The following is a 16746-nucleotide window of genomic DNA, read 5'->3' as shown; positions in this document are numbered from 1 at the left end:
ATATAAGTGAGCAGTAATACAATAAAATACATATATAATATATTTATATTGCAAGTACAACAAGTTAAATAGACATGCGATATCGGTTAAATATAGTTAAATAGTATCGAGTAAAATATTGAATATATAGACGATTGTAACGCAGTCGTATGCAGATACGAATCGTTAATTTAGAGTAATATATGGCTTATGTCTGTATTCAAATTCAGAGTTCGTAATGTGAAATAAGATTGAGTTCGAAATTCAGTGGTTAAATAATTAATTAAATATAATGATTAAATATAATGAGTGTCCGTCGCGCTTTACTATTTAGGGATATGTGAACTGGCTTAAATACTCACAAGGTTAGACAATGTCTTATGTGCCTTGCTATGGTACACTTCGCTACTGTGTTCTTCCCTCTGAGTCTTAAGATCTGAGGAGCCTCGGTACCTCGGTCCGAAATGGCGGCTATACCTCACCAAAATGGCGGCTATGTCTTCAGGACCCCGTAGTATTTGCTGGTTGAGTGCTGGATTGTTGTTGACTGGAACCACTGCGACAAAATCACTGCCGTTCCGTGCCGGAAGCCGAATTTATATACCAAAAAATGGGGCTCGCTCCTCCCATCGGGCGATGTGGCTCAGCCAATGGTAGGAGAGATGTGCCGGGGAAGTACCGGAGATAATCTGTTCCAGGTAGAGATTGCGACGGTTAAGTCCCGGAGAGATGGCTTCTTAATAGCGATAGCGGCGTCCCTCTGATGACTCATCGCCGGGCGCTCCGACTTTCCTTATCCTATTCTCGGTAGCGATAACGGTTGGCTATGCGTTACGACTCTCTTTGTTCCGTTATCGGTTTGCAGGTTGCAACTTGCTTCTGCGTTGCATCATCGATTGCATCATGCTTCTGAATCCGTCTAGAAGCTTCTATATTGCATCATTCTTCTGGAATGTTCTGGGGGGTTTCTTTGAGAGTAAAGCCGAGTTCACAATAGTAAAGCGGGTTTCACATTTGATTATCCAATTATTATAGTATACTACATTATAAGTGGTATATATTCTTAGGTACTATCCTATAGAGTATGTCGATTCCTTTTGCGAATCGAAATAAAATGTATTATAATTCGCGTGAGGAATGAATTTCTATATTTTCTGATATTTTGTATTTATGATCCGGTAATCACGATAGGTGGGTGGAAACCCTTAATTTACGTTTATATTCTTTAGTTAAATGCAAATTGGTACTTACTGTATGAAAGATCATAACCAGGATAAAATACTTATATATTCATAGTCGAACTATGGTATCCTTATTTAGTACTTTTGAACGTGTGACGGATACAATGTTACTACGCATTACGTGTACGATTTTTAAGTCTCTTGAATTATGAATAGTTATAATATAGGCACGCTTATTCTTATTTCAGGTTTATGTTTCCTAACGAATGATCGAGAGTAGAGAGTCTTTATTAATTATGCCTTTTATGCTATCAATATTATTAAATTTAAAAGTGAATTATTACTCTGTTGTCATTTGTGAGAAGACATATCTTAGCCTACGAGTGGTTATATTTGTGATTCGTTAATACCGGTCTTTCATGCAAGTTAGAGATTGTCATGATTAATAGGTTAAAAAAAATTAATGATTGAAGAAATTGAAATTTGTCTGGACGTTACATCTCCCCTCCTATTTGAGAATGAAACCCGACGTTGATCTAGGGTTTTGTTCTAGATTAAAGAGATGTTGTTGCAATTCGTTATACGTTTGAGGGACGGTGATATTTGTGGATTCCATTTCTTCAGGTCGTCTCATATTATAACCTTGAAGTTGAGGCTGACTTATCACCGGTGGTTCTTTTGGTAATGCAGGGGGTACGTCTGAGATGATGGCAAGAGGTGTGGCATCTTCTGGAAACTTATTCTTTTCTTTTTCTTCGTTTATATTCTTGCGGCTGAGGTGAAGCAAGAGATTAGTTAGAGAGTCCCATAGTGCTCCTATCAGGTGTAGACTACATCTATATACGGTGTGTAACGCGTATCCATGAATGATGGTATCGATTGCCAGTTTAGCAATACGAACGATCATAAATACTCCAACGACTCCGGCCGTGGCTGATCCAAAGCTCATGAATCCTCTCCATATTTTCGCAGCGGTGTTGTCTACGATTTTATTGAGTAATTCTTCGTCTAGTAGTTTGTATAGCGAGACGGAGTTGGCGTTAACTGGGTGTCCAGTGAGTCCACGGGCAATGGCGTTGAGTAGTGCCGGTTTCTCTGCGGGAAACATGATGTGGTCTCTTAATTTTTCTATGTCTTGCTGGGTGTAGATTGCACTGACAGCTAATGGTCCGGGTGTTAAATAACTCCAGGTAAGAGATGCCATGGGTCGTAGTTGTTGAGGTGGCAACTGTCTTATTTGCGCTTTTGGTGTGAACTGTACCCAGGTGTCTTCTATTCTATATAACGTTGGCAATTCCAGAGAGCATTCTCGTTCGTTCCCGATCTTTGTGACGATTCTTGATTTAGGCGTGAGGAAGTAAGAAGTGTTTCTGATGGTTACGGGTAGTTCGTTGTAACACTCTTTGGTTGGGCGTACGGTGACTTCTACAGGGATGCATTTTATGATCTGGACAGCTTCTCCAGTGGTGACGGCCATGTATCCCGGTGACTTCATAAGACTGTACGCGAATTCATCAGGCAAGAGAGTTGCAAAGGATAAGGCATTGGTTATGACTTGTCTTTCCAATTCACATTTTTGTTGCATGACATTATGATATAATGATGTCATCTGATGTCGGATGTGTTTTTCGACATATACAAATTTGGAATTCATGTAAGTAAATATATCGAGGTTGTCCACGGGAATCGTACCTTTATTGGCAAAGGTTTGGCCTTGTTTTGTTTCCAGGATAAATAATTTCGGATGCTCAGTGCGGAGCAAAGTGTATCCGCATAATGGCTGTTCTTTAGTTTTAGTCAAGGCGAATGTGATGTCTTGTGTGGTAAGACTGTAGACGATGGGTGAATTATCGCCTGCTGTTTTAGTCGCTAGTCCTTCGTATAGTACGTCGTATTGATTGAAGTTGCATGATTTCGTAGGTACAGGTTTCCAAAAGGTGTAGCCGTCGTCAGAGTCCAAACAGAAGCTATCGGCCAGTGTGCAGATGGTTCCTGACCTTAACTTGATCTTCCCGTGTTCGAGTTGTACTGGCACATAAGATGATTTCAGTGAGATTTTCGCAACTGCTTGAACAATTACGTTATCCCATGTGCCGTAAGGGTCAGAGTATTGCGTACCCTTACATGTTCCGTCGGCTTTCAATTCACCGGCTAGCGTAAGGCTACGATAAGAAGTTTGATTGATTTTGAGTCCACTAATTAAGTGAGTAGGTCCCAAGGACGTTGTGCCATCTTGAAACATTCGCAAACATTGTGAATATCCAGTTTCCTGGACATAATCTGCTTTTCCATTAAAGACGACTGAGATGTGCGAGTGCATGCCACAGTGATATATCGTGCGAGATATTTCCAGTTTGCATTGTATAACCTCTGCATAATTATATTCGGAAAGTTGTAATAATTGTATATAGGTCTCCGTGGAGTTTGGAGTTTGATGATGGAGATTGCATTCTCCAACATCTAAGAGAGAGACGGCGGTGATGTTAAGATGCTGTCCACCACAATCGAATCCAATCAGGGCGAATGAAGTTTTAACGGAGAGTATTAGAATAATCCCTAACATCATGACAAGCTGTAACGCACAATCGGACTAGTTTTACTGAATTAAATACAATTTTTATATATATAAAGAAATTATCTAGTATGTACGTGCGCACGAATATACGCACGTATCTATAGATATATACATGTGCACGTGCGGAGGTAGTCCTGGCATTGGGCGCGATGAACGGTGTGCGAGGAAACTTTTAATAATTAAATAATATAATATGCATGATTTATATTGTCGTCCGTTTTCGGACTCGCACATGGACATATATATATGCGTGTATAATAGTAAGTACAAATGCATGTTAATGCGCAGGTGTATATGTTATAAATTATATTTTGTCTTATATCTATGTGTATTGGTTGCGCGGTTGCAGTTTTTTGTTCTGCCCGTGTCTTTTGTAAGATTCAGAGAATTTATTCGAAATTTGCTATTTGATAGAATATGATTAGCTCGTTCACTGGTGGGGCCGGAGTCGATTTCTCCGAACCGGCAAGTATAAGCGTAGATATTTTTCATAATTTTAAATTTATTAAGGTTTTTCGCAAGCTATTCATAGTGGTTAAATACGAGTTATTACCAGTGAGCGAGTTAATAACCGAGTGTAATAATATAATACGCATTGTATTAATTATCGTATTGCATGGATATGAATCTCATGCAATTTTGTGAGCCTTGTATGAGATGTACTTGAGTAAAGCATACCTCATACAAAGATGAAAAATAATGGCTAAAAGTAGTAAGAATAAAGTTTTGAATAATGCACAGGGTTCCATGCTGAACAACCTGTTTAGTTAGGACGGTTTCCTGAAATGGGAATCTTACATGTGTAGTGTTAAGATCATGGACAACGAAAATAATTATTATAAAAGACTCATTTCTGAGATGCTACATATCAAGGAACAAAAAATGGACTAAATTTAAACAAAGATACTGAGTTACTTAGCGAGTCGTATTTTGATATTTTGGATATATTAGCGAACAAGAAATAATAATAGGACAAATAGGACATTAACGAGTAAAACATAGATATTAGATCATATATAAACTCGCACGCTCTCCGATCAAGTAGAGTTTAAAATGAGCTGTCTTTCTGTATTGTTGGTTTGTTATGTGTCATCCTTAATAACTGTTAATAAGTAGCAAAATTGTCAAGAAGAACGATGATAGGTAAGCATACTACCAATTGTAGGGGATACATATTATAATTTGGACATACGTTGATCGGTAATTTTTTATTAATCGCAGCGCCTACGGAACGGGTTAATTTCTCGCATATTAACGATGAAACTATCCGAGATCTGAACAAAATCAGGGATCATATCGAGGCGAACATTGTTGGACAGGACGGATTGAAACACGCGTTAATTGCTCAAAAACTCTTGATTCTGAATAACTATAATTAAATTTCGATATTATGTGAATTGTAAGAATTTATATTTCAATAATTATACTGAAGAAGACTGCGTGCGGTCGAAACGTTTATAGAATGATTGTAATTTGCGTTAGTTTTAATATAATGACTGTAGTTTTATAATTTATACATGTAATAAATGGTAGTTGACTGAACATCTCGAATATTCAGCTCGATAAGTTGGCCTTATATTTATCACTTTGTTTTCAATATACGAGCGACAATTGTATTAATTTATTTTTAATATACGCTGGCCTTACAATGCGTCAATTTAACACAAAACGGACTGATTACTATTTTAATTTTAATTTTATTCATAGAGTTTTTGGAAGAATAACCGCAGATTATTTTAAACAATGGATTAATGCGAATTACTTGTTAATAAGAGCGAGAGCAAAATTGGAATTTTTAAGAAATTGTAAATATGGCGATATTTTTCCTACACATTTAGAAGGTTTTTGCCGCATTAAATTTAACGTTTTTCATCACAGGTCGATCAGAAGACTAGATAATATGTTGTACAAATTCAAAACAAATGCGATGAGCATTGAAATCTTTGATTTACATAGACAGGTAGAGTCATTACAAAATAGGATTTTTCATCTCACCAGCGGGTTATTTAATCGTTTACCTGTACTCGCGTGGAATAGAATTTTCGAACATCATAACATTGCTTTTAAAAATTGCCACAACAGATTGGTTACTGCACACGAAAAGAAATTCAATTGGCTTAAAAGAAAACAACACTATAAGTATATCAACAGCATCAAACCTATAGATATACATTGTTCTTTACATTTTGAAACTTCACAACCGACGAAAATATCACAAAATTCTCTCAGGGCAATCACTAATGATGCCAAGGAGATCAATATACACATAGAAGCCAATAAATTTCTCAATGATACAATTAACCCTTTGGAAAATACTAATAAAAAATGGTTTGTTAATCTTTCCAACACAGACATTCCGCCTAACGTTTCTAATCTGTTGCAAATGGGTGATAAATTCTGTCTTCCGAATATTAGTAAAAAAACAGCGATACATGAATTCATCAAGGACATAGAGAGTAATAGCAAACGAAATAATATTAATAATCTCACAACGATCAGAAATATCGCGGTTCCAAAATTTGCACAACTTCTGAACACGAAGGATAAAAATGACGTAAGTCAACAAAAATTACTTGGTGCACACAGAGATTTAATAAAATTTTGTAAAGACAATCCGAATGTTCTATTCACACGCGCGGACAAGGGTAATGCTACGGTGGCAATGGAAAGATCTCATTATATTAACAAAATGGAAAACGTTTTAAAAGATGTCAACACTTACACTATTGTTAAAAAAAATCCGTGCAAAAAAATAGAGAACGATTTGAATGATTTGTTGAAGAGATGGCTTAAGGAAGATTATATTTCAAAAAACGAATATTATAAATTACGTTGTAGTGATTCTCTCCTTCCAAAAGCGTATGGATTACCTAAAATCCATAAGGAAAACTATCCAGTTAGAATCATAGTTTCATCGGTTGATACAGCTCTATACTCGCTAGCTTCGTTTTTACAAAACACCTTACGAACTAGCCTACCCAAAGCGAAAAGTCATATTAATAATAGTTTTGATTTGTACAGCATATTGTCTGGTAAAAAGATTGATGAGAATGATAGGATGTTTTCCTTGGATGTGGTGTCTTTGTTTACGAACGTTCCTCTGGATCTTGCGATTGACGGTATTAACGATAGATGGGATCACATTGGAATAAATACTAAAATACCGAAAAACGAATTTTTGGGGGGTATAAAATTCATATTGACTTCTACATATTTTACATTTGATGACATAATTTATAAACAGACGTTTGGGACCCCTATGGGGTCACCGTTATCACCAATTATTGCAGACCTGGTTATGCAAGATCTTGAGGATACAGTTCTCAAAGCGTTGAATTTGGAATGTTTGTTTTATTTTCGTTATGTGGATGACATAATAGTGGCCACCTCTATGACTAATATGACTCAGATTGTGAATAATTTTAACAACTATCATGAAAGACTTAAATTCACGGTCGAACAAGAGGTTAACCATAGCTTGAATTTCTTAGATTTATCACTTAAAATTATTAATAACAAAATATATATAGACTGGTATCAAAAAGAAACCTTCTCAGGAAGGACGTTATCATTTTATTCAAACCACCCATTATGCCACAAAATTGGAATAATATATAACCTTGTAGACAGATGTCTATTGCTATCACATCCACTATTTTTTAATAAAAATTTGGAGTTAATTATTAATATACTCAGAAGCAATGGTTACCCTCTTGATCTGATTTTTAACAAAATTAATCATCGGATAGAACACATCATATCTAAGGGGAGCATTATAGAGAGACAGGCCAACATAGAAAGAACAAAAAGTATAGGAAATGACTCGGTCAATAAAAAATTCTTTGTCATTCCGTATATAGATGGGATCTCAGAAATGATTGTTTCCTCGGTAAAAAATAAAAATTGTATGGTAGGGTATAGATGTCTCAACAAACTGGATAATATTATTAAAGCGCAGAAAGATAAAACTAAACATCCATGCAATTCGAATGTGGTTTATAAGATCAGTTGCAATAATTGTAATGCATCTTATGTAGGCCAAACAAAGAGGCAATTGCAGACGCGAATAAAAGAACATAAAAATAATATTAGGTTGGACTCAACGAAACATTCAGTAATTTCTGAACACATAATAAATGAACATCATACTTTTAATTGGGACAATGTTAAGATCATGGACAACGAAAATAATTATTATAAAAGACTCATTTCTGAGATGCTACATATCAAGGAACAAAAAAATGGACTAAATTTAAACAAAGATACTGAGTTACTTAGCGAGTCGTATTTTGATATTTTGGATATATTAGCGAACAAGAAATAATAATAGGACAAATAGGACATTAACGAGTAAAACATAGATATTAGATCATATATAAACACGCACGCTCTCCGATCAAGTAGAGTTTAAAATGAGCTGTCTTTCTGTATTGTTGGTTTGTTATGTGTCATCCTTAATAACTGTTAATAAGTAGCAAAATTGTCAAGAAGAACGATGATAGGTAAGCATACTACCAATTGTAGGGGATACATATTATAATTTGGACATACGTTGATCGGTAATTTTTTATTAATCGCAGCGCCTACGGAACGGGTTAATTTCTCGCATATTAACGATGAAACTATCCGAGATCTGAACAAAATCAGGGATCATATCGAGGCGAACATTGTTGGACAGGACGGATTGAAACACGCGTTAATTGCTCAAAAACTCTTGATTCTGAATAACTATAATTAAATTTCGATATTATGTGAATTGTAAGAATTTATATTTCAATAATTATACTGAAGAAGACCGCGTGCGGTCGAAACGTTTATAGAATGATTGTAATTTGCGTTAGTTTTAATATAATGACTGTAGTTTTATAATTTATACATGTAATAAATGGTAGTTGACTGAACATCTCGAATATTCAGCTCGATAAGTTGGCCTTATATTTATCACTTTGCTTACATGTGTAGTATTATCGAAATATACCTGTAGATTTTTGTGCTGAGATTTTGATAATTTTACTGGCGTCTAGGCTGAAGAGAACCTGTAATTAGGAATACATATGTTAATATACATGAATAATCGGAGAGATATAAGACGTGGTCGTCCTTACATCTAGCGAATTAATATAATTAGTAATATATAGTTTTATAGAGTAGGCTGGAAATGATTAATGGTAGGTACGATTCCATCCCAGTGTCTGATGGTATCGTTGCGTTTCCATACGTTTACTACATATTGTATATAGGTAAAGAAACATTCTTCACAATGAGTTATAGGTTCGATTTTATAACAGGCATAGCGACAGTTGAGACATGGAGTAGGAGGTGCGGTTTCGCAAACAAGAACGTGATAATTGTAAATGTCTTTAGGTGCAGTTCGAGTTCTTCGCGTGATGCGACAAACTTGGCAATAGTTGTCGTAAATTGTATTTCTATAGCATCTAGCTCTATGTATATTAGGAAAGAATTCTAGCATTTTCTTTATTAGAGGAAATCTTTGTAACAGAGTGTGGAGTTCGACGATATTAGGATGTTCGTAATATGTATTAGAGGCTGTTGCGTTGTGATCGCAAGGATTATTGGAAGACATTTTTTAATATTGTTGGAACGTCTTAAACAGCTAGAGGTGATTCAAGGGTGATTCCCGATCTATAGACGTTAGATAATTAGTGCAAATTGTGCAATTTTGTATTGGTTTGGAAATTGTTAGGAGTTGGGAACATACAGAACACTGTGGTTCGGGATAACCTAATCCAATCACGACAGCGTGAGTATATCGTGTTTGGTAAAAGGAGCGTGCAGCTAGATCAAGACTGGAATAACAATTTCTACAACGTGCAGAATTAGTGACTACGTTACGATATCCGTGTACCTTTACGCAGCGTGCGAAGGCGAATATGTGGTGTAGTGAAGAACTCGTGGTTTGTCCTGGATGGACTGGTTGGCGATGCCAACACATCTGAAACCCAAAATTAGGAATGTTGTTTTTTCAACCTGGTTTTATATGTGCTAATTTTAACTTATCGATATGGACGATCCGCGGTTTGTGGTTGATTAAGATTTTGGCGTTGTTGGAAGGTAGGATCTCTGTTATCTCATAGGGTCCTACGTAATGTGCTGAGAATTTTCCTTTCTTTGGTTCTTTTAATAAGAATACATAATCTCCTGTTTTAAATTGCCGAGGATTTACACGTTGATCGTAATAGTATTTGCTTCTCTCTTTAGCTCTAATAAGATTTTGTCGCGCTTCTTCGCGAATATCGTATAATTTATTGAATAGTGTGTTTATATATTCTTGGTAAGTAGGTTCTAAAGGTTCTTCGATAGGTTGATACGCGGATGGCAATCTGGCTAGTCGTCCGAATATTAGCTCGTATGGCGAGAATTTGGTTCCTTCGTGAACGCTTGTATTATAAGAGAACATGGCGAGTTTGATATATTCATCCCAATTGTCTTCTTTGTCGATTTGTGTCTTTAAATATTCTACTAATACATGATGTGATCGTTCTATCGATCCATTTGATTGAGGGTGATAAGCGGTAGTTTTAAAGTGTTGGATATTGAATTTCTTTGTTAGGACGCGTATTAAAGTTGATAGGAAGTTTGCACCTTGATCGGTAAGAATAGCTTTAGGAGTTCCGTAAATACTAATGAATTCTTTTGTGAAAGCGTCGGCTATCGTTAATGAAGTGGCTTCTTTTAATGGTACAGCTATGGAGTATTTAGTTAATAAATCTTGCATTGTTAGAATATATTTATTTTCGTTATTTGTGATAGGGAATGGCCCTACTATGTCTAGTGAAACTTTGTCGAAAGCCGTCCCGGGGGTATCCGTAATAATCAGAGGTTGTTTGGTTTTGACGAGCGTTAATTTCTTTAATTGGCATTCGCGACATTTTCTAATAAATTCTTGAATATCTTGTTTCATAGTATTCCAAAAATAATGAGGTCAAAGTCTATTAAAAGTTTTTGTAACGCCTTTATGGCCACCGTATGCTGATGCATGATTTTCTGAAATTGTTACGTCCGGCAATTCACCTTACGGTAAATCACCTTATGCACAAGTCGGTCTTCTCTCGCGTCTACCTCGGTTAAACGTTTGAGAAGCTGCTCTCTACTTTTTTAGGGCAACCTGCTAGGCCGGCTATACCCTGGGATGCCGAGAGCTTGAGATTCGATTGAGAAAGTCGGATGGAGAAAGAATTTTGCGGGTCGGGTCAGAAAATAAAGATATTTTACAAGTATAAAAATTGTGTATTCATTTATGAATCCTTTATGTCGATACAAAATCTACTGGTCCTGACTCGGTTCAGGATGAGCTTGGAACTGTATTATAATGTTATTGAGCTCCTGTTCAGAGTCGTTAGATTGGTTAAGATAGTTTATAAAGGAGCTAAAATTATTCTGTGCTCCTTCTGGGATGAAATTATTGACGTCGTCGGGAGCGAGTACCACGGTGTCCTCGTCGAAAATATTAGAATTGGGTTGTAAAAATGGATCGTATTCCGGAGATGCTAATTGTTGAGTTTGATCATGGACGTAATATTCAGGGTCAGTTAAAAATTGATGATTTGGATCGATTAAGTAAGTATTTGATTCTGAATGAGACTGTTCAGGAAATTGAGGGTGAGAATAGTCAATGTATGGAGGAATATTATTAATTGGCGAATAAGCGTCTGAAGAGGGAGGTTGTATGATTATTTTCGTTGGATAAATTTGAACGTTTGGATTTAGAGGTCTTCGAGATCTACGTTCGCGTAACCTGTGAAGGTGCTGCTCGTTTCGATCGATCTGATTCCTTCGTCGGAAAGGAGAGACCATCTAACGGTTAAATAAATTCACATGAATAAATCGAAAGATAGATCGTTCTATTATTTGAAATAATTGAATATGACTCACGTTTGTAGCGTGATTTACTTGTTAATGAGAGCGAACAGAGATGAAAGGTTAATCTTATGCGAGAAAGCCCTTCACCTATTAATAAATTAACTTTATGTCAGTAATTATTATAATAAACCTGTATTAAATGAGGATTGGTAATAACGTGGATAAAAGGAAGGATTTGAATAGGAGTATTAATATCTGCGTTGAGAATATTAATACTTGATGTTTCAATCGTTAATAATTAAATCTTGAACTTTGAAATAGTAATTCTTAATGAATAAATAAATCTTAGACTTTGAAGTAACAAATTGTCAATGAATATCAAAATCACTGTCAGTTGGTATGGTAAAGTAATTCGCAATTATTGGAAAATGCAGGGTATTAAAAGCATGAAAGAATAAAGAGAGAATTACCACATTAAAGAACAGAAAAATGGAATTAATTTAAATACAGACACCGAATTGTTAGACAGTAGTTATTTTGACATACTTAAAAAATTTGCTGAATCATAATTTAGAAAAAACATTGGTAATAAATAAATACATCACGCTCTCTATTTTGACATTTGGTATTCAGACTTCGCAACACACACTTGAAATATCGGGGAAAAGGACTTGTTAAAACGATAATGTAAGTTGAAAGATTTTTTAATTCTCTCTGACATTGATTTAATTCGCGTATTATATCCGTAGCATGCTCAAATGTCGCATAACTTGGCATCTCACACCAATCGCCTTGCATATCTATTGGTCAACAGCGAAGAATCGTTTCAATTTTATATTTTAATATTTAACTAACTTTGTATTTTTAACATTTAACTTTGTATTTTAATATTTAACTTTTATGTATTGATAAAGACTGTAGTGCAGTCGAAACGTTTACAATTTATATCGATTCTGTAACGGAATGTTAATTTAATTATTTAACTATTAATAAAAATTTTTACACCTTATTTATTTGCTCGTTCAGTTGGCCTACTATATATGATTTGTTTAATTTTGTTAAATTATACGAGCCTTTCATTAATTAATTTAAATATAATGAGTGTCCGTCGCGCTTTACTATTTAGGGATATGTGAACTGGCTTAAATACTCACAAGGTTAGACAATGTCTTATGTGCCTTGCTATGGTACACTTCGCTACTGTGTTCTTCCCTCTGAGTCTGAAGATCTGAGGAGCCTCGGTACCTCGGTCCGAAATGGCGGCTATAACTCACCAAAATGGCGGCTATGTCTTCAGGACCCCGTAGTATTTGCTGGTTGAGTGCTGGATTGTTGTTGACTGGAACCACTGCGACGAAATCACTGCCGTTCCGTGCCGGGAGCCGGGTTTATATACCCAAAAATGGGGCTCGCTCCTCCCATCGGGCGATGTGGCTCAGCCAATGGTAGGAGAGATGTGCCGGGGAAGTACCGGAGATAATCTGTTCCAGGTAGAGATTGCGACGGTTAAGTCCCGAAGAGATGGCTTCTTAGTAGCGATAGCGGCGTCCCTTTGATGACTCATCGCCGGGCGCTCCGACTTTCCTTATCCTATTCTCGGTAGCGATAACGGTTGGCTATGCGTTACGACTCTCTTTGTTCCGTTATCGGTTTGCAGGTTGCAACTTGCTTCTACGTTGCATCATCGATTGCATCATGCTTCTGGATCCGTCTAGAAGCTTCTATATTGCATCATTCTTCTGGAATGTTCTGGGGGGTTTCTTTGAGAGTAAAGCCGAGTTCACAATAGTAAAGCGGGTTTCACATTTGATTATCCAATTATTATAGTATACTACATTATAAGTGGTATATATTCTTAGGTACTATCCTATAGAGTATGTCGATTCCTTTTGCGAATCGAAATAAAATGTATTATAATTCGCGTGAGGAATGAATTTCTATATTTTCTGATATTTTGTATTTATGATCCGGTAATCACGATAGGCGGGTGGAAACCCTTAATTTACGTTTATATTCTTTAGTTAAATGCAAATTGGTACTTACTGTATGAAAGATCATAACCAGGATAAAATATTTATATATTCATAGTCGAATTATGGTATCCTTATTTAGTACTTTCGAACGTGTGACAGATACAATGTTACTACGCATTACGTGTACGATTTTTAAGTCTCTTGAATTATGAATAGTTATAATATAGGCACGTTTATTCTTATTTCAGGTTTATGTTTCCTAACGAATGATCGAGAGTAGAGAGTCTTTATTAATTATGCCTTTTATGCTATCAATATTATTAAATTTAAAAGTGAATTATTACTCTGTTGTCATTTGTGAGAAGACATGTTTTAACCTGGGAGTAATTATATGTGTGATTAAATATTCGTTATTACCGGTCTTTCATGCAGGTTAGAGATTGTCATGACTAATAGATTAAAGAATAAAGTTTTGAAAAAGTTTGAAGTTTTGAAATTTGTCTGGACGTTACAGAGGTAAGTAATAAAAGAAGTAAGGTCGTCCTGAGTTTCCTCTGAGATGAAGTTACGAGTGCCGTCGGATGTGAGGTTCACGGTATCCTCGTCAAAAATATTGAAGTTTTGTTCGTGATTAAATTGTAAAAATGGATCGTATTCCGGAGATGCTAATTGTTGAGTTTGCTCATGGACGTAATAATCAGGGTCAGTTAAAATTTGGTGATTTGGATCGATTAAGTAAGTATTTGATTCTGAATGAGACTGTTCAGGAAATTGAGGGTGAGAATAGTCAATGTATGGGGGAATATTATTAATAGGCGAATAAGCGTCTGAAGAGGGAGGTTGTATGATTATTCGCGTTGGATAAATTTGAACGTTTAGATTTAGAGGTCTTCGAGATCTACGTTCGCGTAGCCTGTGAAGGTGCTGCTCGTTTCGATCGATCTGATTCCTTCGTCGGAAAGGAGAGACCATCTAACGGTTAAATAAATTCACATGAATAAATCAAAAGATAGATTGTTCTATTATTTGAAATAATTGAATATGACTCACGTTTGTAGCGTGATTTACTTGTTAATGAGAGCGAACAGAGATGAAAGGTTAATCTTATGCGAGAAAGCCCTTCACCTGTTAATAAATTAACTTTATGTCAGTAATTATTATAATAAACCTGTATTAAATGAGGATTGGTAATAACGTGGATAAAAGGAGGGATTTCGATAGGAGTATTAATATCTGCGTTGAAAATATTAATACTTGATGTTTCAATCGTTAATAATTAAATCTTGAACTTTGACATAGTAATTCTTAATGAATAAATAAATCTTAGACTTTGAAGTAACAACTTGTCAATGAATATCAAAATCACTGTCAGTTGGTATGGTAAAGTAATTCGCAATTCTTGGAAAATGCAGGGTATTAAAAGCATGAAAGAATAGAGAGGTAGGTATACATCCGGTTATTCCGGGTTCTCAGGTCCTGGTCTTAATAGGCTAGTGCGACGTTCACTTTACTGAACGTGCATCTCTGAGATGATTTGCGAATTTACCTTCTGACAGGATATAACTCTAATGGGTATAGAGGAGTTAGGAATAGAGGTTTGAATATAAGTATTAATATCTATATTAAGAGTATTAATACGTGTAGCTTCAAGCATCGATAATTGAATTGTAAATTATGAATTAATTATTTTTAATAATCATTAAGACCACTGTTATTTGGTTTGGTAAAGTAGTTCGTTAGGTTTGTAAAGCAGAGAGAGAGTAAGCAGGGAAGGGTGAAGAAATGTACGGTTGCCCGTGGATTCCGGTCCCCGAAGATTAATGCAACGTTCACTTTACAGAACGTGCATCTCAGAATCGTAGTAACAAATTTACCTTATGACAGGGTATGGTTTTAATAGTAGCAAATAGGGTAAGGTGGAGTACACTTGTCAAATAAATTTAAATATCAATATGCAAGATCACTGTCAGTCGGTGTGGTAAAGTAATTCGCAATTATTGGAAAGTGCAAGGTATTACAAGCCTAAAAGAATACAGAGGTAGGTATACATCCGGTTATTCCGGGTTCTCAGGTCCTGGTCTTAGTAGGCTAATGCTACGTTCACTTGACTGAACGTGCATCTCTGAGATGATTTGCGAATTTACCTTCTGACAGGATATAGTTTCTAATGTGTACAGAGGAATTAGCGGCATTCAATTCGCTAATATGTGGTAGGATACAGGGTTACATACATATATAAATAAGCAGTGATATAATAAAATACATAAGTATATTTATTATAATAGATTGAATAAGTATGCGATATCGGTTAAATAATATTGAATAGTATTGGATAAAATATTAAATAGATCGACGATTGTAACGCAGACGTATGCAGATGCAAATCGTAGATTGAAATAATATCGGACATGCAGAGTAATATATGGCTTATGTCTATGTTCAAAATTCAGAGTTCGGAATGTAATGTAAGATTGAGTTAATATTAAATAATTAAATATAATGATTAAATATAATGAGTGTCCGTCGCGCTTTACTATTTGGGGATATGTGAACTGGCTTAAATACTCACAAGGTTAGACAATGTCTTATGTGCCTTGAGGTGGTACACTTCGCTACTATGTTCTTCCCTCTGAGTTGAAGAGCTGAGGAGCCTCGGTACCTCGGTCCGAAATGGCGGCTATGTCTCGATGTCTTCAGAGCTCCGTAGTAATTGCTTGACTGCGGCGGGATCACTCTTGAGTGATGGATGGCGAATTCACTGTTGAGTGATATATGACGAATTCCCTGCGACGAAATCACTGCCGTTCCGTGCCGGGAGCCGGGTTTATATACCCAAAAATGGGGCTCGCTCCTCCCATCGGGCGATGTGGCTCAGCCAATGGTAAGAGAGATGTGCCGGGGAAGTACCGGAGATAATCTGTTCCAGGTAGAGATTGCGACGGTTAAGTCCCGGAGAGATGGCTTCTTAGTAGCGATAGCGGCGTCCCTTTGATGACTCATCGCCGGGCGCTCCGACTTTCCTTATCTTATTCTCGGTAGCGATAACGGTTGGCTATGCGTTACGACTCTCTTTGTTCCGTTATCGGTTTGCAGGTTGCAACTTGCTTTTGCGTTGCGTCATCGATTGCATCATGCTTCTGGATCCTTCTAGAAGCTCCTATATTGCATCATTCTTCTGGAATGTTCTGGGGTTTTCTTTGAGAGTAAAGCCGAGTTC

At 36.2% G+C, this 16746-nt stretch overlaps 1 protein-coding gene and 1 long non-coding RNA gene across 2 annotated transcripts; both read right to left on the bottom strand.

Annotated features, from left to right (window-relative positions):
* Positions 1-1521: 1521 nt before the first annotated feature.
* Positions 1522-4315, bottom strand: LOC146721860 (uncharacterized). The gene has a single exon (XM_085486191.1). The coding sequence runs from the start codon at positions 3724-3726 to the stop codon at positions 1669-1671; it is 2058 nt and encodes a 685-aa protein (XP_085342317.1). The 5' UTR covers positions 3727-4315; the 3' UTR covers positions 1522-1668.
* Positions 4316-9246: 4931 nt separating this feature from the next.
* LOC146721859 (uncharacterized) lies at positions 9247-16257 on the bottom strand. The gene is made up of 3 exons (XR_014925483.1): positions 16099-16257; positions 12711-13267; positions 9247-9688 (listed from the first exon to the last, which is right to left on the bottom strand). It is a non-coding gene; the product is annotated as an uncharacterized LOC146721859 (long non-coding RNA).
* Positions 16258-16746: the final 489 nt, after the last annotated feature.

This window comes from Nylanderia fulva, unplaced genomic scaffold (assembly GCF_048542155.1).
Source record: "Nylanderia fulva isolate GAGA-0341 unplaced genomic scaffold, ASM4854215v1 Scaffold400, whole genome shotgun sequence".
NCBI lineage: Eukaryota > Metazoa > Arthropoda > Insecta > Hymenoptera > Formicidae > Nylanderia > Nylanderia fulva.
This window is presented reverse-complemented; position numbering and strand designations above follow the sequence as displayed.